A 26,829-nucleotide genomic window follows, 5' to 3' on the forward strand; every position below is an offset into this window, starting at 1 on the left:
TGAGATGGCCACTCTGACCACTGGGTGAAGAACAGATTGGGTGGCAGCCAGGGTGAAGTCAGAGAGCTCAGGAAGACACCAGTTACAGACACTCAGGCAGGAGGTGGCCTGGCCTGCACAGGCTGTGCTGGAGATGCTAGATATGTGGTCGGGAGGTATTTGAAGGTAAGTCTGCGAGGAAGGTAAGCCTGACGCTCATGTAGTGGCTGTGCTAAGAGACACTCGGGTTTCTGGCTTTCTGCCTGGCATGCACCTTCCTTTTGGATGTGGAGGAGGAGTGGTAGGAGCACTGCTAACTGCTGCATCCCTCATCCTTACTGCTTATCCTGGATAGAGCACCACCTGCTCCTGCTGACTGAGGTGGCTGTTCCTCTCAGAGGGAGGGCAGGACTCCACTCCAGGTCTGCTGGAAAAAGGGTTGCAAATCGATGCAGGCAGCTCTGAAAGGAGGAAAGTGAGGGCTCTGTGAGACCAGTTCATGCAGTCACTTTACTGAGCCTGATCTGAGCTCTGCTGAGCAGATTACATTTAGGCTGGGGACCGCTCCTCAGTGGAGGGAGCTGGTGGCCCTTGGCGGCATGGTGACTGGCAGCAGAAGTGTAGGTGACCCTGGGACAGGAGGGAGGCTTTGGCACACCTCAGCAAGTCTGGCAGGGGATTATTTTTTTGTATACCTTGGTAGTAGGTATATGGCTTGTTGTAAAACACCTCATCATTTGAAAGAAAAGGACAAAAAGCAATGTTTTTGAAAAGGAAGAAGAAAGAAGTCTGACCAGAGGGTAGCCTGTAGGCTAGTAGGTTGAGTCGTGGCTCAGCCTTGCTGAGGACTGGGTTTGCCTCTGTACACAAGTGCACAGCCACAGTCCCCACCTCCAACGCATTGTGTCAATGGAGGCCCAGGCAGAGACAGGTTACTTTGTCCCTGCTCTGACCCGATAGTCCCTTGTGGAGCAGGGGACCCTACTCTGGCCTTGGCAGAGCCCCCAGCTCCTTAGGCTGCAGGTACTCTGGGATTAGGTTCAGGCGGTTCTGGCTCCTATAAAAGACATTTGAGGAGCTCCAGGATAGGCGTCTAGCTCAGCTATAGCCTAAGGCTCTGTTTCTCGTCCCCCTGATGTCCCCCACCCACCTCACTTCCCCCTGCCTGGGCCAGGGCCTGGGGGAAGGCTTGGTCCAGGCAGTCCAGGAAGTGTCTGCTCCCTTCTGTCCTGCCATGCATCTGTCATTCCAGCATCTCATCCAGGCATTCCCAGAGGGCAGGAGTAAGTATTTGGTGAGGATTTAATAAGACCAGATTTTGAGTAGGAAGAAAGGTTTGTGAGTTGTCTGGGGCCACATTGCCAATGGCAAGAGGGAGCCACTGAAGGTTTTTGAACAGAAGGGCATAGTCTCTTGTGGAATAATCAGTCTCCTGTGTAGAGAGAAGGGTTGAGAGCCCCTGCTGTGGGGATCACAGTTTGTGATTGTGCACGAGTTGTTCACATTTGAGAACAGGGACCATGTCTGCTTCACTCACCAGTGTTTTTCTCAATGCCTAGCCCATGCCTGCTCAAAGCAGACATCAGTAAATACGTACTGACTGCTATGCTATGTTCATTATTTAGTGGCAATGCCTGTGGAGTAGTCACAGGCATAGAGATATGAGACTGTCACACCTAGATGAGCTGTGATGCTCACAGCAGCTGCCAAGAAGGTGAGACAGGAATCCTTGTTGCTGTGCAGCTGAGTGGGAACTGATGCCCTGAGCGGTGTCTTGTCTGTGATCTAGCAGATGGCAAGGCCGGGCCTAGGGGCTGGAATACGTGTCCTGGATTGTGTCCACCACATCATTGCATCCCTTACTCAGGCCCAGAGCACACTGCCACCTTAAGGACTAATGCTGCTACCTGACTAGGCCAGTCCAGATCCCAGACCACTCAGACTCAACATCTCCTGCCCGCATCGTGAGTTATTCGGGCCTTCCTTTGGCATGGAAGCCTGCCCCATGTCTGCAGGGAAGTGAGTGTGTCTTAACATGTGCAAAGGCACTGGGCAGCAAGGGCCTGGTGTGTTCAGGGCTCCACATGGAAGCTAGTATGGCTGGGGTGGGGAAGTAGGAGGTTTGTGCCTGAGTCTTCCTTCTTATTTTCTGTCCCTGTGGCTCGAATGGCACCCCTGGTAGGTTCACTTTGCCTTTGCTAAACAAAAAGCTCTAACCCTTCTTTCCCCTGCTCTGACCCAGCGCCTACACAGAGCCCTACAAAGTCTGTCCCATCTCGTCGGCAGCCCCCAAAGAGGACCTCACGTCGGATGAAGAGCAGAGAAGCTCAGAGGAGGATGACAGTGCTTCAAGAGACCCCAGCCTCACCCACAAGGTAGGGCACCCCACAGGTAGGCCGTGGGCATCAGAGACGTGAAGGTGGAGAGATGGTTGTAACAGATCTGCTCCTTCCCTTGGTGCGGAGGGAGCTGTTTGCAGATAGCTGGCCCCAGCTGGATGCGGGGACTGAGACACTCAGCATCAGGGCTCTAGGAAGCATCGCCTTCTGGGGCCTGCCTCGGTGATGCAAGGGCAGCTGCTCCTGCCGGTATTCACTGGAGTCTGATGAAGTTTGGGGCTTTCTGGAGCCTTTGTAGATGATGTGGAATAGAACTGCCTGATTTGAATGAAGACCAGCCTAGCTTCTAATAACCTCGGACACCCTGGGCCTCAGTTTCCTCGTCTATGAAGTGAACATCATGAGGGTGAGATGTGTTAAAGGCTATAAGGGAATTTTGTGAGCTGAAAGCAGTTTTAGATGAAAGCTGGTTTCCCTGGGCCTGCAGTAGTGCTGTGAGGGGACGGAGTTGCTGGAGGGAGGTTGTTGTCTAGAGGCTGATGGTGAGTTGGGGGCCACGTCACAGTGAAAACCCAGACCTCATTGCTGGGCACGGGTGCATCAGTGCTGATGGGGGTAATATATGCTGTCTATTGGACACTCAGGGTAAGCTGGCCTTCACCTACTCACTGACAAAGTCCCAACCCTTCCATACACCCCTTCTCAGAGTCACCAATTGCTTCCCACAATGTACATTTGCAGAAACGGGTAGAGGTGAAGAACCAGCCTAGGGCATGTGGCTGGTCGGTGGCATCCCAGGAAACGTCACTGGGTGATATGGGGCTCAGGCATTTGTTCTGGAGGGAACATGACCACTGCAGGAAATGGGCTAGAAAGAGTGAAATGCCCCCACCCACCCCACCCATCTTCCGGGCCATGCCTGCATGTTGAGAGGTGACTGGAGAGGCAGAGAGTGAAGTGGCCCCTTTCCCCACTTCCCAACAGACCTCTGCACCTTATTCTGCACCTGCCTCCCACTCGCCATCATCCGCCCCTTCCAAGCCTAAGTTAGCTTTGCCACATTGATGAAAGACCATTGCAAGTGGATGCCCTCAGTAAAGGTGCCTGACACCAAGCACTGGCCAAATGGGGGTGTCTCGTTTTCTTTCCACAAAGGTGATTTCTTTTAAAAATCCACTGATCTCTCTGGACTGTGTTTTCATAAAGTTACTTACCAAGTGCTACAGGAGCCCTGAAGAGAGTTACTCCCCTCTTCTCTCCTGCCTCTTCCCCCGCAGTCCCTTCTCCCTCCAGTGGCTCCTTCACACCCTGCCCGTCCCCTCTCACTCATCTCCCTGCTGCCTCATCCTTTCTAGGTACTGAGCCATGTATCTGTCTCTTTCCTGAGGTTGTCCATGTTTGTCATCTCTTTGACTCCTACAACAGCTTCACAGTTGGCACCATTATCTCTGTTTTACAGTTGAGGACACAGAGGTTCTGAGAGGTTAAGTAACTTGCCCAAGGCCACACAGCTAGTGAACGAAGGGGTCAGGTCTCAAGCACAGCTCTGGCTGGCTCCAAGTCCAGAGTTGTCTATCACTGCAGGCCTTCTCTGACCTCTCCACTCCTCCTCCTCTCCCAAGAAGGAATGTTGTCTCTTTGTGGAGAAGGGAGGAGAGCCTTGAGTTAATGGTGCCCATTTAGAGATGATTTTGGGTTTTCTGGGCATCCCTGAGGTCATGGAATCTGGGAGCAGAAATAGTTGCCATCAAAGATTTGGTCCCCACCCTGAAACCAGGAATCTGGTACTGGCCACGAGAATGTTGGAGGGCTGATGGAGCAGTGGAGCCCACTGTGTGCAACTCTCTGTACCTCAGAGTTCCCCCGCTCTTGTGATGTACCCCACCACAGTCACCAAGTTCTCTGTTAAACCCTCCTCTGGGACCCCCCACATCTCTTCTTCTGGCTGTGTCACTGCAGGCCAGTCATTCCTCATCTCTGAAAGAGAGCACTAATAGTAACTGCAGGGCTGTGGGAGGGTTGAATGGGAGCACAAATGTGAGAGTGTTGGCCATGCAATAGGGGCGTAATAATTATCTATTGTTTCTGAATCCTAGAGACAGAGGTTGAGTATGGGAGGAGAGGGCCTGTCCTGCTCAGGACCATTCTAAAGGTGTGAATTCGTGCAATTCTGGGGCCCTGGACATTGGCTATTACCCAGGATCTGGTCTCCCAGACACTGCTTGGACACTCCCAGGAATAAGGAGCTGGCAAGTGGTAGAGCAGCCTAGGGACTAAAGTTCAGACTCAGCTTTGACCCTTGCTGGCTGAGTGAGTTGGGCAACTTCCTGACCACTCTGCTCCTAGGTTTCCCCATCTCTAAGGTTGGGATAGTAGTAATAGTACCTGCTTCAGAATAGTTATGAAAGTAAATAAGCCTAAGGAGACCTAGAACAATGCCTGCCACTCAGTAAAAGAGCATACAAAGGTTAGAGCTTTTGATTGAGACTGGGAGCCTGAACAGGGAAGCAACCTGCCCAAGTTCAACTGGGACTCAGCAGTGACACGCTGGGGTCATGAGGCTGAGGCAGCCCTGCCTTGGACAGGGGTCCTTCATGTGTCCTGTGGGGGCCAGAGCTAGGCAGAGCCTATGGCCAGCCAGAGCAGGGCCAGGGTCAGAGGCAGGAGCATCCAGTCATCCCGAGAGCAGGGAGGAGGTGTGTGAGTCTAGGCTCATCTTTCCAGCAGATCAGTTCACTCTCCAGAGTACAGACTTTTCATCTGCCATAGGATTGGACATCCCTGCACTCCTCTTATGAGGCTTGCATTATATATAGCAGAGTTGAAGTTAAAACCTACACTTTCATTGCACAAGGCATGCTCTACCATGGAACATGTAAATCACTGCAGTTCCCTTGAACTCTCATTCCTAGTCCCCATTCCCTTAAACACACAGTGTATTGTTTTGTGGATTTGTTATTTTTACATATATGATATCAAACTATAAGTAACCTGGAGTAACTTAGTTGGGTTCCTTCAGTAATACCCCAGAGATATTCCCACATTGATACATAGAGTTCTGAGTTAAATGTTTTTATGGCTGCATAGTATTCCATTTTCCAGATGTGCTATGGTTTATTTAGCCATCTCCTCGCTGCAGTATGCTTACAGTGTTTCTAGTACCATCAGCACTGCAGTGGACTTGTTCACACACCTCCTTATGCACATAAAAGATTTTCTGGAGGGTAGATCCCAGAAGGCAATCAATGGACCAGAGAGCAGGCACGTTTTAAATCTCCATATCCACTGCCATGTAGCCCCCAAGAGGCTGTGACAGCAGACTCCCTGGCCGCCCTTGGTGCCCAGAGCTCCCCAACCATGGAACTACTGTGGAGATGGGAAGAGAGGTTTCCCGAGTGAGTGACCTTCCTCACCTCTTTTCTGCAGGAGGATTTTTGGTAGGGTAGGTGTGGGGAGAAGGGTCGTGTCTCCATCCTCATTTGTCCTCCACTGTGGCTGAGAATTCAGTTTCTCTAAAAGGCAAAGACCTCTCATCTCCATGCCCTAGTCACATTGTGTGGGACATGGGAGCAAGATTTTCTGTCTCCACCACCTCAGAAGAGCAGACCAGGGAAGGTGTGAGTGAGGAGTGGTCACCCTGTGGGCCTCAGGAGGTGTGTTTGGGGGTGCAATGGTGAGCCCTGCCCTTCCTGGATGTTTTGGAGTAGCCAAGTCTTGATGGGAGAGGTTTTGGGAGCAGGACAGGAGGCTGAGCACCACTGGTCCATCCACATGTCTGACCTCTCCTCGCTCCCACTCATAGACACACAAAGGCTGTAGGTGGAAGGAAAGAGGGAGGAGAGAAGGAAACCAAGAAAGACTTAAAAATAGCTCTCCTTATGAAAGGAGACATTCAGAGGCTTGCTGGCGTGTTGGCCCTCCCTGACAATGAGCCTAGTGGGGCCTTTTGAGGCTAAACACCAGCTCCCTAAGACCAGCCCAGCAGCCAGCAGCCCCTCCTAGGGATCCCCTCCTTCACCTGAGTCTCATGGCCACATTTGTTTCCCAGTTTGGCCTGTCTCTGGAACAGACCCTTCCTGTCATCACACCCTCTGTGGCAGGTCTCCTCCTGCCCAGCCAGGCCCACATGCCCAGAGCTCTGCTCTTGCTGGGCTAGCTGACCGGTGTCCCTGGTCCTTGCCCCCATAGCCTTGCCTTGACCATCTGCCTCCAACTGGTGGTTGCCATTGGACCAGTCCCCAGCTGGGGTTAAACACCACCATGTACTTTCTCTGTGCTGTGGACTTCTAGACCTAGATGCACAGCTGCACGCTGGCTCCACTGCAAATGCTTGCTTCTCCTGGGCCCTGGGGAAGGGCCTCTGAACCACAGCCTGTGCTTCCCACTCCCAGAAAACAATACTCATCTAGTGAACATGAACTCTCTCCACTGTCTGCCTCTCTTCTGTCTGTATCTTCACTCGATTACTCCCAGTCCCTCCTCTTCTTCCACAGAAACTTATTTATTCAGTAAGTATGTACTGAGCATCTACTCTGTGCCTGGCTCATTGTCAGGAAGGACCAACATGCACCCTTTCAAGGGCTGAAGATACAGCAGTGACAAGTCAGACCAGTCCCTGCCTGCGCTGTTGGAGTTTCACATTCTAGAGAAGGCGATGGAAGGTAAACCAGAAAACTCCTAAGATGGGATTAGGTGGTAAAAAGTGCTATAAAAAACAAACTTGCGGCCAGGCATGGTGGCTCATGCCTGTAATCTCAGCACTTTGGGAGGCCGAGGTGGGTGGATCACAAAGTCAGGAGATCGAGACCATCCTGGCTCACATGGTCAAACCCCATCTCTACTAAAAATACAAAAAATTAGCTGGGCGTGGTGGCACGTGTCTCTAGTCCCAGCTACTTTGGAGGCTAAGGCAGGAGAATTGCTTGAACCCAGGAGGCAGAGGTTGCAATGAGCCAAGATGGTGCCACTGCACTCCAACCTGGGCAATAGAGCAAGACTCTGCCTTAAGACAACAGCAACAACAAAACAAACAAACAACAACAACAACAAAAAACTGGCTATGGTTATGGGGAACAGAGCTCCTGGGATTGGGGGTGGGGGCATCTTAGACACAGCATGCCTTAATTTTTCCATTTTTAAAAAATTGTGGGAAAATACACATAACATAAAATCCTCCATTGTAACTATTTTTAAGTATGCAGTGCAGTGGCATGAAGCACATTACACTGCCATGCAGCCATCACCACCATTCCTTTCGAGAGCTTTTTCCTCTTCCCAGACTGAAACTCTGCCCCCTTTAGACACTGACTCCCCATACCTCCTCCCCTAGCCCCTGGCAGCCACCATGCCACTTTCCATCTCTATGAGTTCAGTTACTCTAGGGACTTCACACGTGTGGAATCCTACAGTATTCGTTCTTTTGTGAGTGGCTTATTCAATTAGCATAATGTCCTCAAGGTTCATCCTCTCTGTAGTAGGGGTTGGAATTCCTTCCCCTTTAATACTGAGTTTGATTCCATCGTATGGGTGGACTACATTTTGTTTGCCCATTCATTCGTTGACAGATGTATGGGTTTCCAGCTGCATCCATGTCCCTACAAAGGACACCAACTCATCCTTTTTTATGGCTGCATAGTATTCCATGGTGTATATGTGCCACATTTTCTTAATCCAGTCTGTCACTGATGGACATTTGGGTTGATTCCAAGTCTTTGCTATTGTGAATAGTGCTGCAATAAACGTACGTGTACATGTGTCTTTATAGCAGCATGATTTATAATCCTTTGGGTATATACCCAGTAATGGGATGGCTGAGTCATATGGTATTTTTAGTTCTAGATCCTTGAGGAATCACCATACTGTTTTCCACAGTGGTTGAACCAGTTTACAATCCCACCAACAGTGTAAAAGTGTTCCTATTTCTCCACATCCTCTCCAGCACCTGTTGTTTCCTGACTTTTTAATGATTGCCATTCTAACTGGTGTGAGATGGTATCTCGTGGTTTTGATTTGCATTTCTCTGATGGCCAGTGATGACGAGCATTTTTTCATGTGCCTGTTGGCTGCATGCATGTCTTCTTTTGAGAAATGTCTGTTCATATCCTTTGCCCACTTTTTGATGGGGTTGTTTTTTTCTCGTAAATTTGAGTTCTTTGTAGGTTCTGGATATTAGCCCTTTGTCAGATAAGTAGATTGCAAAAATTTTCTCCCATTCTGTAGGCTGCCTGTTCACTCTGATGGTAATTTCTTTTGCTATGCAGAAGCTCTTTAGTTTAATTAGATCCCATTTGTCAATTACGGCTTTTGTTGCCATTGCTTTTGGTGTTTTAGACATGAAGTCCTTGCCCATGCCTATGTCCTGAATGGTATTACCTAGGTTTTCTTCTAGGGTTTTTATGGTTTTAGGTCTAATATTTAAGGCTCTAATCCATCTTGAATTAATTTTCGTATAAGGAGTAAGGAAAGGATCCAGTTTCAGCTTTCTACTTATGGCTAACCAGTTTTCCCAGCACTGTTTATTAAATAGGGAATCCTTTCCCCATTTCTTGTTTTTGTCAGGTTTGTCGAAGATCAGATGGCTGTAGATGTGTGGTATTGTTTCTGAGGGCTCTGTTCTGTTCCATTGTTCTATATGTCTGTTTTGGTACCAGTACCATGCTGTTTTGATTACTATAGCCTTGTAGTACAGTTTGAAGTCAGGTAGCGTGATGCCTCCAGCTTTGTTCTTTTGGCTTAGGATTGTCTTGGCAATGCGGGGTCTTTTTTGGTTCCATATGAACTTTAAAGCAGTTCTTTCCAATTCTGTGAAGAAAGTCATTGGTAGCTTAATGGGGATGGCATTGAATCTATAGATTACCTTGGGCAGTATGGCCATTTTCATGATATTGATTCTTCCTATCCATGAGCATGGTATGTTCTTCCATTTGTTTGTGTCCTCTTTTATTTCACTAAGCAGTGGTTTGTAGTTCTCCTTGAAGAGGTCCTTTACATCCCTTGTAAGTTGGATTCCTAGCTCTTGGAGTTTCCTCCACCAGAAATGTCCTCCCTGCCCTGTGGCTGGCTATAGGTCTCAATTTGAATGTCACCTCCTCAGAGAGGGCTCCTAGATCTTCTTCCATGCTCTGTCACAGCATTCCTAGCTATTTCCTTATGCTGTAGTCTTGTTCTTTATTTCTCTGTTTTCTTGCACATTGTTTGCCTTTCCCTGGCAGTCATTCCAGGAGGGCAGACGCTGTGTTTATCCTGTTCATGGGTGTGTCCTTGCTGCCTAGTACATTAAGATGTAGTCAATGAATATCTTCAAATAAGTTAATGAGCAAATGAAAACATTTAGAACCAGTTTGTGCATTTCCATAAGAAAAACAAACTCAAATGCCTGACAGTTTAATAAAATGAAAACACTTGTTTGGCCCTGTGTAACTTACTCTGCACAGTGAGTGGCAGAGCTGGGAGTCCAACCTGCATCTTTAATATTCCTGTTGCTTCACCCTGGCTCCCCCGTAGCCATGCAGAGAGTACTGCATTTCAGTACAGTTAACACAAGAGACATTGTAAGGCAGGTGGCAGAGGAGGGAGAGGGAGGCAGACACAACTCAGAGGGGATGGGAGAGAAGAGGGGCTCCAAGGTTCTGGAAGGCATCCTGGGTACATGTGTGCCTCACACGCCTTGCTGAGGGCCTTGGGAGGATTGAAGGCAGCCAGGGTCAAAGGGCTGGGCAGGTTAGGATCCCCTGGCCCTGGGAGAGCTTGTTCTGTGGCTGAGTTTCCTCTCTGTTAAGTCTCAGACATGCCCTTTGCTCTACTGTTTGGGATGTGGGCCACAGGTGATACTCAGTCTTGCTTTCTCCTGCCTGACTTGGTGGTGATCACTCTCTCTCTCTCAATGGCCTATGGCCAAGGTGCCATTTGTGGATCAACAGCACCGTAGCACCTGGGGGATCATTAGAAACACAGCATCCCAGGTCCCACCCCAGACTTGCCGAACCCAGATCTGCCTGTTGACAAGATCCTCAGTGACTCGCGTGTGCTCACTGAAGTCTGAACTCTGGTCTATGTGCAGCAATCACCCAGTCTATGTGGAGCACTCGTGGTGCCCTCGGCTCTGGGAGATGCCACAGAAGAAGCTAATGGGGTCCCAGCTTTGGGGAACTTACAGTTGAGTTGGAGAATGAAAAAGCAGTTCACGTGATGATCTTTAAACTTTGTATTCATATTTTATGTACTTCTCTGAATGTTGTGTCACACTTTTTAAAAATAAACCAAGGTTGCACATGAGATGGAAAGATTATGGAATTTGACTGAAAAATGACAAGATCTATAAATTTGGAGAAAAGACTATTTCTTATAAAGGTTTACAGTCTGAAAGGTGGCTGTTCTCGTGGGCTGGGAAGTGCAGCTTCTGGCTAAAGTCTATAGCAGCTTCTCAAAGCAGATACTCAAAGCACCTGCTTTGAGGGAGGGAGGGGTAAAACAGGAATTTATGCTGCAGGGGTTGGACAAGTTTGCATATTCATCAAGTTATAGGAGGAGCTGTGGATATTCATAAAAGAAGGCAGTGTGTACGTGTGATAAGCAAGCATGCTTGTTGCATGTGCCCCATGTTCACCTTGGGGTGGAGATTTAACATGTAAATGTATTACAGTTAGGCCTTATATGTCAAAAGACAAAGCAGGGGCAGCATGAAGGCACTCAGTGCACAGCCTTCTCAAACCACCCAGAGCCAGTCCATGGTCAGTGGTCTCTTATTGGGAGAAAGTCATAGAAGTCAGTCTCTTGTCCAATCAGAGCTGTAGCTTGGCTGGCAGAACAGGGGGCTTAGTTAGTGTCTGACGGTGGAAGAGCTGCAATTGTTTCAACATTGCTTATCTTGAGGCCAGTGCTTGTTTAGCTGCTGGTGAAAAAGAAAAACCTTAGGGCAGTGAGAACAGAGTTAAGTGTGGCGTGTGTGGCTTAACCCTTGCCTGGCACAACCTTAGGTCTTGTTTATAATTTGGTATCTTATCGCCCCAGAGTCCATTCTGTCAGTCTTGTGATCTCTATTTTAACATTAGTGCTGATCAGATGTTGTGTCTAAACTGAAAGAGGGAAGGAGTATAATGATGCGTGTCCAATCTCCCATCATGTCGTGACTGGAAACTCAATCTTTAAGGTTTTTCTGGCATTCCCTTGGTCAAGAAGGGGCTTGTTCAGTCAGTCGAGGAGTTTAGGATTTTATTTTTAGGTCTCAGGGGCAACCCCCATACCCAGCTGTGTGAACTAAACCACGAGCAGTGGAAGGGTTCTGTGCTGTAAGAGTCAGAGCAGTCAGGAAGGCTTCCAGGAGGTGATGAGGCCTGAGTGCTCCTTGGAAGAGAGCAGGATGTAGTTAAATAGAAAGGAGGAGGAAAGTTTATAGGAGGCAAGAACAGATGGGACGAAGGCATAGAATCCAGCCATTAGCTGGCTGTTTGAAGTCATGGCTGGACCTTTCTGGAATTAAGTGAGATGGGGAGGGCTGTGTCTTGTTTGAGCCAGCACTGGCCCTTTCCTGCCATCAGACATGGGGAGCTGCTAATCACAATCACAGCCGCTCTCTTAGGATTCCAAAAGGTGAGAGAGCTGAAAGACGCATTTAGGGACCACTGTTTCTTTTCACTGTGGCAAGAATGTTTAATGTAAGAGCTACACTTTTTTTTTTTTTTTTTTTTTTTTTGAGGCAGCTCTGTCACCCAGGCTGGAGTGCAGTGGCACGATCTCAGCTCACTGCAATCTCCGCCTCCCAGGTTCAAGAGATTCTCTTGCCTCAGCCTCCCGAGTAGCTGGGACTACAGGCGCATGCCACCATGCCCGGCTAATTTTTATATTTTTAGTAGAGGTGGGGTTTCACCATATTTGTCAGGCTGGTCTTGAACTCCTGACCTCAGGTGATCCACCTGCCTTGGCGTCCCAAAGTGCTGGGATTACAGGTGTGAGCCACCGCGTCCGGCCAGATCTACACTCTTAATGCCCGTCCTTGGGTGAGTGGATAAGGAAAATGTGGTCTGTATATACAATGGAATATTATTCAGCCATAAAAAGGAAGGGAATTCTGCCATTTGCAACAATGTGAATGAACTTGGAGGGCTTGATGCTAAATGAAAGAAGCCAGTCACAGATGGACAAATACTGCATGATTCCACTTACATGAGGTGTCTAAAATATAGGTCCAGGCATGGTGGCTCATTCCTGTGTTCCCAGCACTTTGGGAGGCCAAGGCAGGAGGTTTGCTTGAGGCCAGGAGTTGGAGACCAGCCTGGGCAACACAGTGAGACCTCATCTCTATAAAAAATAAAACAATTAACTGGGTGTGATGGCGTGCATGCCTGTGGTCCCAGCTACTCAGGAGGCTGAGGCTGAAGGATCACTTGAGCCCAGGTGCCACTACACTCCAGCCTGGGTGATGGAATGAGATCCCTAAGTCTCTAAAAAATAAAATAGCCTTATTCACAGAAGCAAGGAGTAGAGTAGTGGTTGCTGGGGGTGGAGGGAGGGAGAGGTGGCGAGCTACTGTTCAACAAAGTTTCAGTGATATAGGAGCTCACTGGAAGGAAAACTGAAGCTTTTCACTCGTTCCTTGCTCAGGGCTGTTCAGCAGGTTAGAGGCCAAGTCAGGAGTAGAAGTCAGGCCTCCTGATCCCTTATTCAGGGTGTTCCAAGATAGTTCCAAGTTCCAAGATTGCTGCTTCTGCAAATTTGTTACAGACTGTAGCCAGAACCAAAGATCTCTCCAAAATTAAAGGTCTTTTAAGTAGCTGGGCCAAACCCACACTCACACCAGCCTAACTTCAGGAACTGGACTAGTCAGCATGATCTGGAAACTGACCAGCTGGTCCTGGGGAAGCCAGGGGGCTACTGTTGGGTCCGTCCTTCTCCCCTCGCTTGTCCTGGCAAGCGCTCACTCTCCTCTGCCTCCTCTTCCTACTGTGCTGCCACCAGGAACACAGGTGACAGCTGGGATAAAGAGTGAGCCACCTCTTCCTGAGTCCTTGTCTCTGAGTTTTCTAGCAGTTGGTGAAGGCTGTGCTGTTCCCCCTGACCTATGCTCCCTGCCTGCCCCGGTGATCCCCCGGGGACTTGGAGTCTGTTCTCCTGGAGCCTAATGCCCCATGTATCTGGGTTTCTGACCACTCTCCCATCTCCAGATGTGACTTCAGAATACTCCAGCAGTCCCCTTCCTGGGACCCTCAACACGTGGAAGACTCACAAGGAAAATTTCCCCAGGGCTTGAAACAGTCATAGAAGATGGCCCTTTCCTTGTGTGCAGATGTGGGTTATTTTAGGGGGGCTGTGTGGCAGAGGAGGCTGGTGCATACAGGGCATCGGGGGCACCTCAGGTGTAGCCTGTGACCTAGAGATGTTTATTGAGAGTATGTGGGGATTCTGGGTATGGGAAAACTGTGTGAGCCAAACACACCCAGAGGTAGGAAAAAACAGAGTGGGCTTAAGGGATCACCTGGAGCTCCATGAGGCATGGAGGAGTGGTGGAGGGGACTGGGAACAGTCCTGGGCTGAGCCACAGGGGTCCCTTTCTGTAAGTGCTGGGAGCCTCTGTAGCCACTCAAGGATGCAGGTGATGGAAGAAGGAGGCTATAGGAATGGCTAGGAGGCTGGAGCTCAGAGTGAGTGAGAGAGAGGTCAGTCAAGGATGCATGGAGGGTCGGAGCTTGGTTCCAAGACGAAAGGTGGGAAGCCTGGACTTCAGAGGCAGAACAGTGTGGAGTGTGGGTGAGGCCCAGGCTGGAAGGAGTGGAGGGAGACACTGCTGAGAGACATCTGAGGAGGAGGTCTCGAGGAGGTGAGCACAGGGCATTCAGATTGGAGTGCCCAGTGACCGCAGGTGCAAGGGGACAGGTCTGAACTAATGGGGGCGTGTGCTGAACCAGACACAGAGGCCTTGGGGGCATGGAGCTTGGCAAAGGACTGGCAGAGACCAGTGAAAGAAAGAGGTGGGTATTAACATCAGTCCACACCATCTTAAAGGTCGAGCAGGTGTGGACCCAGGAGGCCTGTACACAGAGAGGGGAGGCGACGAGACAGGCATCTTGAGGTTGTTCCTTCCTCTCCCACAGGTAGGACATTGTGGGGAAGGATTGTGTGAACCCTGGGCGTACTTGGGGACCATCCTGAGGGACAGGCCAAAAGGCCTGGGGTTCCCTGGCCCCTGTAATAATATAGTTATGCTAATGCCTCACTTCCCTGTAGCTTTTTACTGATTACAAAGAGCTTTTCCATCCACAACCCTTTGCTGTCTTTGTGTGACAACCTCTGAAACAGTGGTTCTCAAAACTTTTTGGTCTCAGACCCACCTCCCCTCTTAAAAATGATTGAGGGCCCCAAAGAGTCTTTATTTCTGTGAATCACATCTCTTCAATGTTTACCACCTTAGAAAGTAAATCAGAAAATTCTAAAACATCTTGTAATGCATTTTAAGATAACAAACCCATTACATGTTAATACAAGTAGCACTTTTATACCAAAAACAACAACAACAACAACCCCAGTTTCTAAAACAATCAAGAAGAAACAGAGATAAGAGTGACATTTTTACATTTACAAATACGAATGTCTGCTGAACAGAAGGTAGCTGGATTCACCTATCCACTTGCCCATCCAGTGGGTTGGAATTGTTTTGGTTGACTTAAATGAATATAATATCCAGGCTCACACAGATATGTAGTTGGAAAAGGGAGGACCTTACAGACCCTCGGAGGTTCTCAGACTGTATTTTGGGAACTGATGTCTTAGAAGGAGGCTGAGCACTCAGTTTTACAGTTGGAAAAACTAAAGCATGGAGACAGAGGACCAGGATTCCTGACTCTTTGTGTGACCCACTGTCTAACGCTGAGGTTCCCTGGAGGAAGAACTACCCCTCCCGACCTGCCTGGGTCCCAGAATACCCAAGTGTTGAACCAGCTGGTTTGCTGGGGACCAGGGAGGAGGCTGGTGGCCCTGGGGACAGCCTCAGGCAGGGGCAGGTGGCCTGATGTTAACACCCATAGCTTCACCCTGAGAAATGCCATAGCAATAGCATGGGCCTTGGCACCCCCAACCCCCACACTCCTGGGAGGAGCCCTGTTCCCAGAAGCCTGTCCCTGGACGCTGCCGTCAGCCTCGGAGTTCATTTCCTGGTTAAACAAACATCTATATTAAATGGCCCAGTTGGGCAACACCCAGAAGCAGTTTCTGCGAGCCTTGGGCACACAGCCTGCCAGGCCTCCCCGCTGGCCGCCTGGCGAAGACACATCCATCATCGCAGAGTCACTGAAGCAGGACTGCCCCGTGCATCCCACCCAGAATCTGCACGTCTGGGCAGGAGGGGCTGGGTGGGACGTGCAGAGGGGCCCATGTCTGGACCTTACCAAAAGCATGTCCTTGACAGCTTGGAGATTGTAACAGTGGTTATGATGGCAACTCCAGAAGTTTGGGTATGGTGTGACGGCTGCCATCCATCACGTCATCTCATCCTGGCAGGGTAGGAACGCTCACCTGTTTGCCAGATGAGGAAACAGAGGCATCCGAGAGGGGCTCGCCAACAGCCATACAGCCACCCATGGCCTTGTTTAGGGGAGGATCCAGGCATCTTGACTTCCAGCAGAGTTGTCTTTGTGCCATTGTGGCCACATTCTGAGGCTCCAGAGTGAGGAAGGCTGAGTGCAGAGGGGCGAGCCCAGGCTGCTCTGGTGCGTGTCTGCTGTGATGAAAAGCACAGCAGGATAAAGATGGGGCAGGCGTCCTTAACCAGGGGTGACGTTTTGCAGCACCCCAAGCCCTAAGATATTTGGCAGTGTCTAAAGACATTTTTGGTTGTCACAGTGGGGGATGAGGGAGTGGAGGCTCCTGTTGTTATCCAGTGGGTAGAAGCCAGGGATGCTGTTCGTTGTCCTGTAATACATAAGAACAGCTTCTACAGCAAAAACTATTCTTCAAAATGTCAACAGTCCAAGATGGACAAACCCCAGGGTGGAAAATGATTTGGGGTGTTCATTAGGTCAGGCAGTCATGGGTGACTGTGCTGAGGTTGTGACTTTTGAGCAGAGACCTTAAGAACCAGAAAGTACAAGTGAGAAGATCTGGGGAAGAGCATTGCAAGAAGAGGGAACAGCACGTGCAGAGGCCCTGAGTCAGAAACGCGTCCTCAAGAAGCCAGTGTGTGAGACTGGGTTGGTTATTCTCTACCAGATCTCAGCGAAAACACTGAGGCTCAGAGATGGGGACTTGCCAGAGGTCATACCATGAAACAGTGCTGGAGCTGGGTTTGAAATGAATGTGATTGATTCCAGAGTCCATTTGCTTTCCACTCTCTCTGCTGCTACTGTCAGAGGAGTGGCCCAGCCTTCATTTTGCAGTTAAGGCCTTTCCCCTACTTGACTCTAAATTTTTTTTTCTTATTCTATCCCTGGTTACTTGGTTTTGTTTCTGGCACCACCTCGGCGACAAAAGCAAGGATAATGATGGCCAATAATTTCATAGTACTTGCCGTGTGCCCTGCACAGTTCCTAGTGTGAGAGATTATATAGATGCTCATCTGATCCTTATGACACGCATATGTGCTGGATACTATTCTCCTACTGTGGCCATTTCACAGGTAAGAAAATTGAGGCACAGAGAGCTCAATGTCTTGTTCAACAAATAAGAGTCAGAGGCAGGAAACTTCCTAGTTCCAAAGCCCATGCTTTTTTTTTTTTTTTTTTTTTTTGAGATGGAGTCTCACTCAGTCACCCAGGCTGGAATGCAATGGCACAGTCTCAGCTCACTGCAACCTCTGCCTCCTGGGTTCAAGCGATTCTCCTGCCTCATCTTCCCGAGTAACTGGGATTACAGGCGCCTGCCACCATGCCCGGCTAATTTTTTTTGTATTTTTAGTAGAATGGGGTTTCATTATGTTGGACAGGCTGGTCTCAAACTCTTGACCTCATGATCTACCCACCTCAGCCTCCCAAAGTGCTGGGATTACAGGCATGAGCCACTGTGCCCCGCCTCAGAACCCATGCTTTTAACCACAACACTATGCAGTGACTTTCTCAGCAGTGATTTTCTCATCACTAGAGTGGATCACTCACCTGACGAGTGGCTCCTCAAGTTTAGTAACACGCAGGGTTCAGCACAGAAGGGAATTTAGAAGTTAATTTGTCCACATATGGGGAACTGAGGCTTGACCTTGAAAGTGACTTGTGCAGAATTGTACCAGGAGGCAGGTGTTCCCAGCTGAGTGCCCTCTGCTCTGCCATGGGCCACCCACAGCCAGCCATGCCTGCACATTCACAGCCTCCCCTGTCAGTTTCAAGGCCGCCACAGCGTGTCTTTGTATCTCTGGATCTCAGCCACTAGTTGTGTCTGATATCCGGCAGGTTTGGGGCCACCCAGCAGGAACCTGCTTGTGGCAGAAGGCCCAGGCATCTGTCTCAGCCCTGCCCATCCTTCCTGTTTATAGACATAATCTCAGTCTATTTCCAAATCATATAGTTGTGGAAACTGGGGCTCAGATGGGTTAAACAGCTTACCATCTGAGGTCAGCCTGCAGAGTTAGGGCTTCCCAAGGGGAATGAATGTGCACCCACTGACTCACTCACTCTTTCAGCCAACAAAGAGAACTGCCATACGCTAAGCACTGGTCATGCAGAGGTGGAAGTTCCTGGTCCCTGCCCTCCTGGAGAGATGTGATTGTTTCACAGTAATGATAAGTGTCATGAGAGGGGGATGCTCAGAAAGGATATCTAGCCCAGGCCATTGAGTGAGGAGGATCAGGAGAGGCTTATTGGATGAGGTGCTGCCGTGGCTGAGTCCTACAGGTTGACTAGGAGTTAGCCAGGTAGAGGAGGGGGAAAGGACGCCGAGGGAACAACATGTACAAAAGCAAGAGAAAAGAGAGAATTCCTCAGTACGGGGAACCACAGGTTGCTCAAGATTGGTGGGGTCATGAAGTGGGATATAAAGGTCATACCATCACCATGGCCATTGAACATTTACTAAATGGCAGGTGCCATGCTGGGCATTAGCTCAACAACCTTCAGAGTTAGGTGCTGTTAAAATCTGCATTTATAGCTGGGCTCAGTGGCTCACGCCTATAATCTCAGCACTTTGGGAGGCCAGGGTGGGCGGATTGCTTCAGCCCAGGAGTTCAAGACCAGCCTTGAACTGGTCAATGTAGTGAGACACTGTCTCTACAAAAAATTTTAAAAATTAGCCAGGTGTGGTGGTGCATACCTATAGTCCCAGCTACTCAGGAGGCTGAGGCAGGAGGATCGCTTGAGCCTGAGAGTTCGAGTCTACAGGGAACTGAGATCATGCCACTGCACTCCAGCCTGGGTGACAGAGCAAGACCTTGTCTCAAATAAAATAAATACATTTTTAAAATAAAATAAAATCCACATTTACAGATGAGGAAACTGAGGTACAGAGAGGTTAAATAAGTTGTTGAAGAACATACAGGTAATGAGTACCAGGAAATGGTCTGAGAAATGCTTGGAACTTGCCTCCAGCAGCATGGTGGCCTCCTAGAAACCACTGATGCCTGTCCCATCTGATTGCTCTCTTTCCTCCCACAGGTGGAAGGACAGTCCAGAGCCCTTGTCATCGCACAGGAACTGCTATCTTCAGAGAAAGCGTGAGTCCCTAAGGAGGTGCCTGTGGCCTTGAGCTTATAAACAAAACGTCACCCTCCTGGGCTTACATAGGATGGGGATTAATGCAGCCTCAACCCTCTTTCCCTCTGCAGATACGTGGAGATGCTCCAGCACTTACATCTGGTGAGTTAATCATTTTAATTGTCCAAAACTAATTGCCCTTTTAGAAGTCTGTGATATAAGAGGCAGGAAAGCAATGTGGAGACAGAGGTGATTTCCATTAGCAGAGGCCTGGCAGCAGGCAAGCACTCACCAAGGCTTTTCAGGGAAGCCTGTCTCCTGATTAATGTGCTTCTGGGGGCAGACAGCGGATGCGTCTCCTTGCTCAGGGATGGGGTGCGTGGGGGCATGGGCTGAGGTTTTGAGCAGGATGTTTGAGATTTCCTTAGCCCTCTTGCTGAGAAAGGCAGGAAGAGGACAGTGGGGTGTTTCTGGGCGTTGCTCTGTGTGAGTTTGTGTATGTGAGTTTGTGTACCTGTATGTGTGTGATGTTTAGGTTCGTATGGAAAAGGTGTCTGCCTGGTGACAGAGCAGCTGAGGGTATCAAGAGTCTTCCTCAGTCTCAGCGTCAGGGTGGTGGTGCCTAAGCTGGTGGTGAGGGTACTCCTTTGGGCTTTCAGAGGAAAGGAGGCCAAACTTGGGGACAGCCTGAACATCAGGCAGTGCTCTCCTTCATAACTCACAGGACAGCTCACAGAGTGTCCCTTTGTAGTCACCTCAATTCAGTTCAGCAGACATTGTTTTGAACTCTCGCTGCATGACAAGAACTGGAGAATGGGAAGACAGATCAGACAGGGCCCTTCCCCAGGAGCTCTCTGGCCAGCAAAGGGGACGGATGAGGGGGGTGACCAACAACCTTGGGCAGGCTTCCCTGAGGAGGTGATGTTCGGGGCTAGGCCATAGGGAAGGGTGAGAAGAGGGCACAGCAAAGACTTGGGAAGTGGGGGACCATGGAAGACTCAGGCTCCCCGCTCCTTTGAGCTCTCTGGGCCATTTGCACTCTTGCCATGGTTGAGCATTGGGTTCTATGGTGCTTTGAATCATTCACCATCTCCAAGAATGTCAGAGCTGGGGATGTACACCTGGACATTTTGTAGGTGGTGATGTGGAAGCCCAGAGGAGGTGACATGGCCCGCGTCACACAGTGGTGGAGCCAGGATAAGTGCCGGGGCTCCTGGCTCCCAGGCCACTGCCCTCGCATTCACTGGGTGTTCCTGGCTGCCTTGGGAGCTCCTTGGGGCAGGGACCTTCTCTGGGTGTACCAGAGCACTCAACACCAAGCCAGGCCTCTTGCTGAACCCAGCTGAGGTCCCTATCAACAGTGTCACCCTGGCATCACATCCCCACGTGAGCTGATAGCAGCCGGGAACCCAGGAGGGCAGATAGAGCATTACTCTGGGCTGGTGCTCTTAGCTCCTCATTTTTGTCCCCTCAGGATGAAAGCCTGTGTGCACTCTTGAACCCCAAAGCCCTCACGTGTGAAATGTACCAGCCCCCATTCAGCTTTTACACCTAAAAGATCTATTTGGTAAAGGCCGGAAGGATCAGTTTCCCATTTTTTTTTTTCTTCTCTCTCCCTTGTTTCTGGGCTGGCAGCATGACAGAGGGGCTGGGCATTTTTGTTTTATGACTTTTTAAGAGGGTTTTAATTAGGAAACTTGCATCTGTGTTTGCTCTGCCTCCTACCAGTTGGAAAGACATTGAAGCCCCTCGTAATCCATAATAATATCCTAAGGATGGGGTGAAGGGAGAGCCCATAAAAGTCATCACTCAGGGCCGGGCGCGATAGCTCATGCCTGTAATCGCAGCACTTTGGGAGGCCAAGGTGGGTGGATCACCTGAGATCAGGAATTCCAGACCAGCCTGGCCAACATGGTGAAACCCCATCTCTACTAAAAATACAAAAATTAGTCAGACATGGTGGTGGGCACTTGTAATCTCAGCTACTCGGGAGGCTGAGACAGGAGAATCACTTGAACCCAGGAGGCGGAGGTTGCAGTGAGCCGAGATCGTGCCACTGCACTCTAGCCTGGGTGACAGAGCGAGACTCTGTCTCAAAAAAAAAAAATTCACCACTCAGAAGCTGGTTGCAGGAAGTTGTGGTCTAGAACTGTATTTTATATCAGTGCTTACGGGGATAAATGGGGCAGGCATCTCCTAGTGTAACTCTAGGTCCTAGCTAGGGACATGAGTCTTGAAGGAGACCTATAGACTTTTGGGCACTCTCCACCACTCCTCAGCTTTGAATCTATCCCTGGTTGTTAAGCTTGGCAAGTTCTTCAGAATTTTGTCTTAGAGGTTGATGCTGTTGAGATACCAAGGCTGTCCCCAGTGATAAGGAGGAGCTGACGGTGCCTCCCAAATCTCCCCAGCAGGAGAGGTCCTGGCTACATTGTGCTATTGTTGTTGGGGGTGGGGGTGGCCTTCTGTGTTTGGGGTGCAGCTCTGTTGCTTGTTACATGGTAGCTATAGCTAACTCAGTGGCTGCCGTGAATTCCAGTCATCCTGATGGCCACGGTCCTGGGTTTGTGTAGCCTATGGGCTCCATAGGAATGGAGTTTACATTTTCAAACATTTATGAAAAAAGACAAAGGAGAATATACGACTGAAACCATATGTGGGTCACAAAGCTTAAAATATTTATCATCTGGCCCCTTACAGAAAAAGCTTACTGACTTCTGGTTTAACGGCTGCCTTCCATCCTTCCAGGAACCCAGTCATAAGAGCATTCCTTACCTGCTCGTCTGTCAGTCTCTACCCATCCACCTAGCCAGCCAGCCTTTCACCCACTCATCTGTCCTTTCATCTATTCATGCATTAAGTGACACACCCATGCACTCATTCACTCCCAATTAATCTCCTACTCAAATGTCTACCCACCCATCCAACCTTCCACCCATTCCTCATCTGCCCATCCAACCAGCAATCCATCCATTCATCTGTCCATCTGAATTGCCCATTCATTCTGGAAACATCACAGGATGTTTACTGTAGGCACTGAAATAGGCCTTGGAGCCCCAAAGCTGAATAAGGCTCAGAACCGGCCCTTGAGTAGTTTTTGTTTTGCAGGGAGAGGGGGTGGAGGTGGGGAGGAGAAATCAATATGTGAACAGACAATTTACATTACTCTGTGTAAGTATAATTTGCAGAACTGTAGTTTTGTGCAGAATCTGCAGGGGCATGAGGGAGGGAAAGACATATTCACAGCTAGACATATAAACAGCTAGAGATTTTGAACAGGTGTGGCCCCTGGACACCTTCTGTCCTCTGCTTTTTCGTCTAAAGCAAGTCTCTCCTAGAAGAAACCAAAAGTTCTTACCAAGGGTCGCTCCTTTGGGCTAAGGCATTGAAGGCCTGTTCAGAAGCCAGTCTGCTGATTGGGAGAGAACTCTGGAAGTTGTCACCATCCTGCCCCCGGAGAAGTTTCCTCACACAGGAGGCCCACATGACCTGGCCCCTCTCCACCTCTCTGGCAGTACCTCCTTTACCGTTTTCTTCATCACTGCCTTCAGCCACACTGGCCTTGTTACTGTTTTTCAAATAACACAAATGCGTTCACATCTCACAGTTTTGCTCTTCCCTCTACTGGAGTGGCCTACCCCGATCTTCCCATTGAGGTCTCAACTCAAGTGTTACCACTTCAAACTAGTGGTGCCCCAGAACTTAGTGGCATAAGACAACCATGTTATGCTCACAGATTCTCTGGACTAGATATTTGGACAGGGCATGGTGGTGGGAGTTGGTCTCTGTTCCATGATGTCTGGGGCCTCAACTGGAAGATTCAAAGACTGGGGGTGACCTGATGGCTAGGAGCTGGGATCACCTGGAGGTGTCTTCATGTAGGAAGCCAAAGGCCCGTGGGATGTGACCAACTCAGCATTCCACTGGAGGCTATATGATCAAACAGCAAACCGTTTATCATGAATGCAGAATGTGGGCATACTCACGACTGCGCCTGCCAACAGAAGGTATGCTGGAAGCAGTCAGTCCCTGGCGCTGAGGTTATCTACTGCGACATCTAGAGAAAGCAAGCAGTCTTGCAAGCTTACTCTGGACCGAGCAGCTGACCCCTTCTTCCACCCTCCTTCTCACAATCTCTTTTGCCTAGTAAAGACAGAGTGCTGTGTAAAGCTCAGGGCTCTTGTCCACTAGAGGCAAGGTGACCCCTTCTTCCAAATACACTCTTTTGTCTCTTGTCTTTCATTCCCGCATTCACCCCCTTTATTCAGTCTCCCTAGGTCCGTGTGGGTTACACAGTAGACAAAAGAGTATATTTGGAAGAAGGGGTCAGGGGGCACCTTGCCTCTAGTGGACAGGTGCCCTGAGCTTTACACAGTCCTCTGTATTTATTAGGCAAAAGAGATAGTGAGAAGTGGGGTGGAAGAAGGGATCAGCTGCTCAGTCCAGAGTAGGCTTGCAAGACTGCTTTCTCTAGATGTCACAGTGTCACCCTCCCCATGTCCACACCCTTGCTACAGCCTTATTGGAGGGGAGAGCACGTCCCTGCCCCTTATGCCTTTGGGCCTGGCCACGACACCTGCTGCTGTCAATGGGGTGTGTGTGGAAAGGATGATGTGCCAGTTGTGAACTTGATTCTAAGGAGCCCTCTGCCGTTTCTCCTGCCATCACCATGGGAAGAGCTTCCTGGGGCACATGCTGCCCCTTCAGCCTACGCCCCAGCATGAACACACAAGAAGCAGAGCCACCAAGATGAGTCCAGTTTTCACTCAGCTTCCTCTGCAACTAGGACTACCCAAGGATATGAAAGGAGAAGTGCCAGGGAGTGAATGCCTCCAGCAAACCTTCTGTCGGCAGGCGCAGTCGTGAGTTTGCCCACATCCTGTATTCATGATAAACAGTTGCTGTTTGATCATATAGCCTCCAGTAGCATTCCAGTGGAATGCTGAGTTGGTCACGTCCCACGGGCCTTCAATTCCCTACATCTTCACTCACACATCAGGTGGTTGAGGCTGGCTGTTGTCCAAGACTTAAGCTGGGAGGTTGGCCAGAACACTTGTCTGTGGCCACTCCATGTGGTCTCTGCCTACGTGAGTTTGGGCTTCTGCACAGCATGGTGGCTGGGTCCTAAGAGTAAGTGTCCTGAGAGAGCAGGTAGAAGTGCATGGCATTTTTATGATCTGGCCTTGGACGTCCTGTAGCACCACTTCCACCATACCCTATGAGTTAAGACAGTCACAAAGGTCTACCCAGGTTCAACGGGAGGGGACATAGTCTCTCCTCTTCAATGGGAAGAATATCGAGCTCATATTATATAAAGACCATTGAGATAGGAGATATTGTTGTGGGTGTTGTTGGAAAAGACAATCTACTACAGAAGTTTTTCCTAAACATTCTGTGTTGGTTAGGAACTGTGTTTGACTGCTAGTAACAAAACCCCAATTATGATGGCTTAGCTAATTTAGGGATTCTTATTTCATGTGAAATAAATCCAGAAGCAGGAGATCCAGGTCAAATTTGGCAACTCCACACAGTCTCAGGACTAAAGTTCCATCTGCAGCATCCATTTCCAAGGTTTCTCGTGAACACAGAATGGCTGCTGCAGTTCTAACCATTGCATCTATATCCCAGTCAGGAAGAAGGAGAAAGGTAGAAAAGCAACAGGTCATGCCTCCAGGCTGTGTTAGTCCCCTTGAAAACTTCACTTGTCAAGCTTCTCCTTTCATATCCTTGGGTACTCCTAGTTGCAGAGGAAGCTGAGTGAAAGCTGGATTCATCTTGGTGGCTCTGCTTCTTGTGTGTTCATGCTGGGGTGTAGGCTGAAGGGGCAGCATGTGCCCCGGGAAGCTCTTCCCATGGTGATAGCAGGAGAAACAGCAGAGGGCATCTTAGAATCAAGTTCACAACTGGCACATCATCCTTTCCACACACACCCCATTGACAGCAGCAGGTGCCATGGCCAGGCCCAAAGGCATAAGGGGCAGGGATGTGCTCTCCCCTCCAATAAGGCTGTGGCAAGGGTGTGGACACGGGGAGGGTGACATGCTGTGGGTGTACTTCCCTCCTCTGCACTCCATCTCACACCTCATTTTCTTCACACCACCTTTCACTGTTAGAAAGTACCTAATTTATGTGTTTGTTACTGGTTATGTTGTGTTTTCATTTTCATGCAGCTCACAATACTTTCTATTAATAATCCCCTTGATGATTTCTTCTTTAACCCGTGGATTGTTTAAAACTGTGTCATGTAACTTCCAAGTATTTGTGTGTTTCCCACATCATCTGCTGCTGATTTCTAATTTATCCTTCTGCTAATCCCATTGTGGTTGGAAAACATATTTTGTATGGTTTCAGTCCTTTTAAATTTACTTAAATGTATTTTATGGCCCAGCATACGCCCTAGCATACCTGGAGAGTGTTCCATGTGTATTTGAGAAGGATGGGCCCTCTGCTCTTGTCGGGTGGGGTGTTCTGTGAATGCTGCGTAGGGCGAGCCGATGGATCCTTTTGAGTCTTCTGCATCCTCACTTTCTGTCCATTGTTGAGAGAGGCTTATTGACCTCTCAGCTATGGTTATTGGGTTGTATGTCTCTCCGTCAGTTGTCAGGTTTTGCTGATTGTGTTTTGGGCTATTTTTAGGTGCTTGTTTGCTGTCTGACTTCATCACTAAACTCTGAGCTCCTTAAGGGCAAAGAGCTGGACCGTACCCTTGTTCCCAGTGGCTTGTGAAGCCTGGTACGCAACTGATGCTCAGTATGTAGCCAATGAATGAGTGATGGTGGAGCAAGTTCTCCTCCCAACAGTCCTATCCTTTCTTCAGTCAAAAAAAAACTTCCTGCCAGACATGGGGGTGCATGCCTGTAGTCTTAGCTACTTGGGAGGCTGAGGCAGGAGAATCGCTTGAGCCCAGGATGCAGTGGATCTTGATCGTACCTGTGAATAGCCACTGCACTCCAGCCTGAACAACATAGCAAGACCTTGTCCCTAAAAAAAAAAAAAAATAATTAAAATAAGAAAATAAACTTCCTGAGCACCTGGTCTGGGTGACGTATCAGGGAGTGAGTGACAGCAGGGAAAGTCTCTGCCCTCAAGGCACTGATGGTCTAGAGAGAGAGACTGGCATGAAAAAGAACAATATAACATAGTGGTGGGTGGTATACCGAGGTTTTGGGGGCTTGGAGGAGGCATCCAGCCCAGTCTTCTTGGAGTTGGAGAGGGATGCCCAGAGGAAAATGTGTTGAATAGCCAGGCGGGGGTGCAGTGAAGAAGGCTGTGCTTGGCAACGGGATCAACGTTTGTAAAGGCCCAGAGACCTGTTAAGAATGGCACATTTAAGCCCGGTATGGTGGCTCCTACCTGAAGTCCCAATTCTTTGGGAGACCAAGGTGGGAAGATTGTTTAAGGCCAGGAGTTTGAGACCAGCCTGGGAAACATAGTGAGACCCCATCACTACAAAAAAAAAAAAAAAAAAAAAATTTAATTAGCCAGACATGGTGGCGCATGCCTGTAATCCCAGCTGCTTGGGAGGCTGAGGTGGGTGGATCACTTGAGCTTTGGAGTTGGAGGCTTCAGTGAGCTATGGGCGTACCACTACACTCCAGCCTGGGTGGCAGAGTGAGATCCTTTCACAAACAAACAAACACAGATGCTCAGGTTCCGCCCTCAGAGATTTCTACCTAATTGATCTGTAACAGCCTAATCATTGACATGTCAGACATTAAGCACAGTTGTGAACAAAGCTGAGCAAATCTGAAGGCGAAAACAAGTGAGTGAGGCACACTGCTCTCTCTTTGTTAGAGGGGAGGTAACAGAAACACGTAGGCTATGTGAATAGTCTGACAATGCACTATTCTGTAAAAACTGTTGCTTTTTCAGCCTGGCATACGTGTAACCCAGCCCCAGCTGTGCAGTAG

The 26,829-nt window shown here is 49.2% G+C and overlaps 1 protein-coding gene across 3 annotated transcripts in view; it reads left to right on the forward strand.

The window, feature by feature from the left end:
* The window catches only part of FGD5 (FYVE, RhoGEF and PH domain containing 5), a 124,778-nt gene that overhangs the window by 51,964 nt on the left and 45,985 nt on the right, over positions 1–26,829 (forward strand). For all 3 annotated transcript variants that reach the window (XM_033210808.1, XM_033210806.1, XM_033210807.1), the window contains exons 3-5: positions 2,222–2,354; positions 18,881–18,939; positions 19,051–19,081. In XM_033210808.1, coding sequence (XP_033066699.1) covers positions 2,222–2,354; positions 18,881–18,939; positions 19,051–19,081 — 223 coding nt within the window. The remainder of the gene's footprint in view (positions 1–2,221; positions 2,355–18,880; positions 18,940–19,050; positions 19,082–26,829) is intronic.

Source organism: Trachypithecus francoisi, unplaced genomic scaffold, assembly GCF_009764315.1.
Source record: "Trachypithecus francoisi isolate TF-2019V2 unplaced genomic scaffold, Tfra_2.0 Lachesis_group0, whole genome shotgun sequence".
NCBI classification, from domain to species: Eukaryota; Metazoa; Chordata; class Mammalia; order Primates; family Cercopithecidae; genus Trachypithecus; species Trachypithecus francoisi.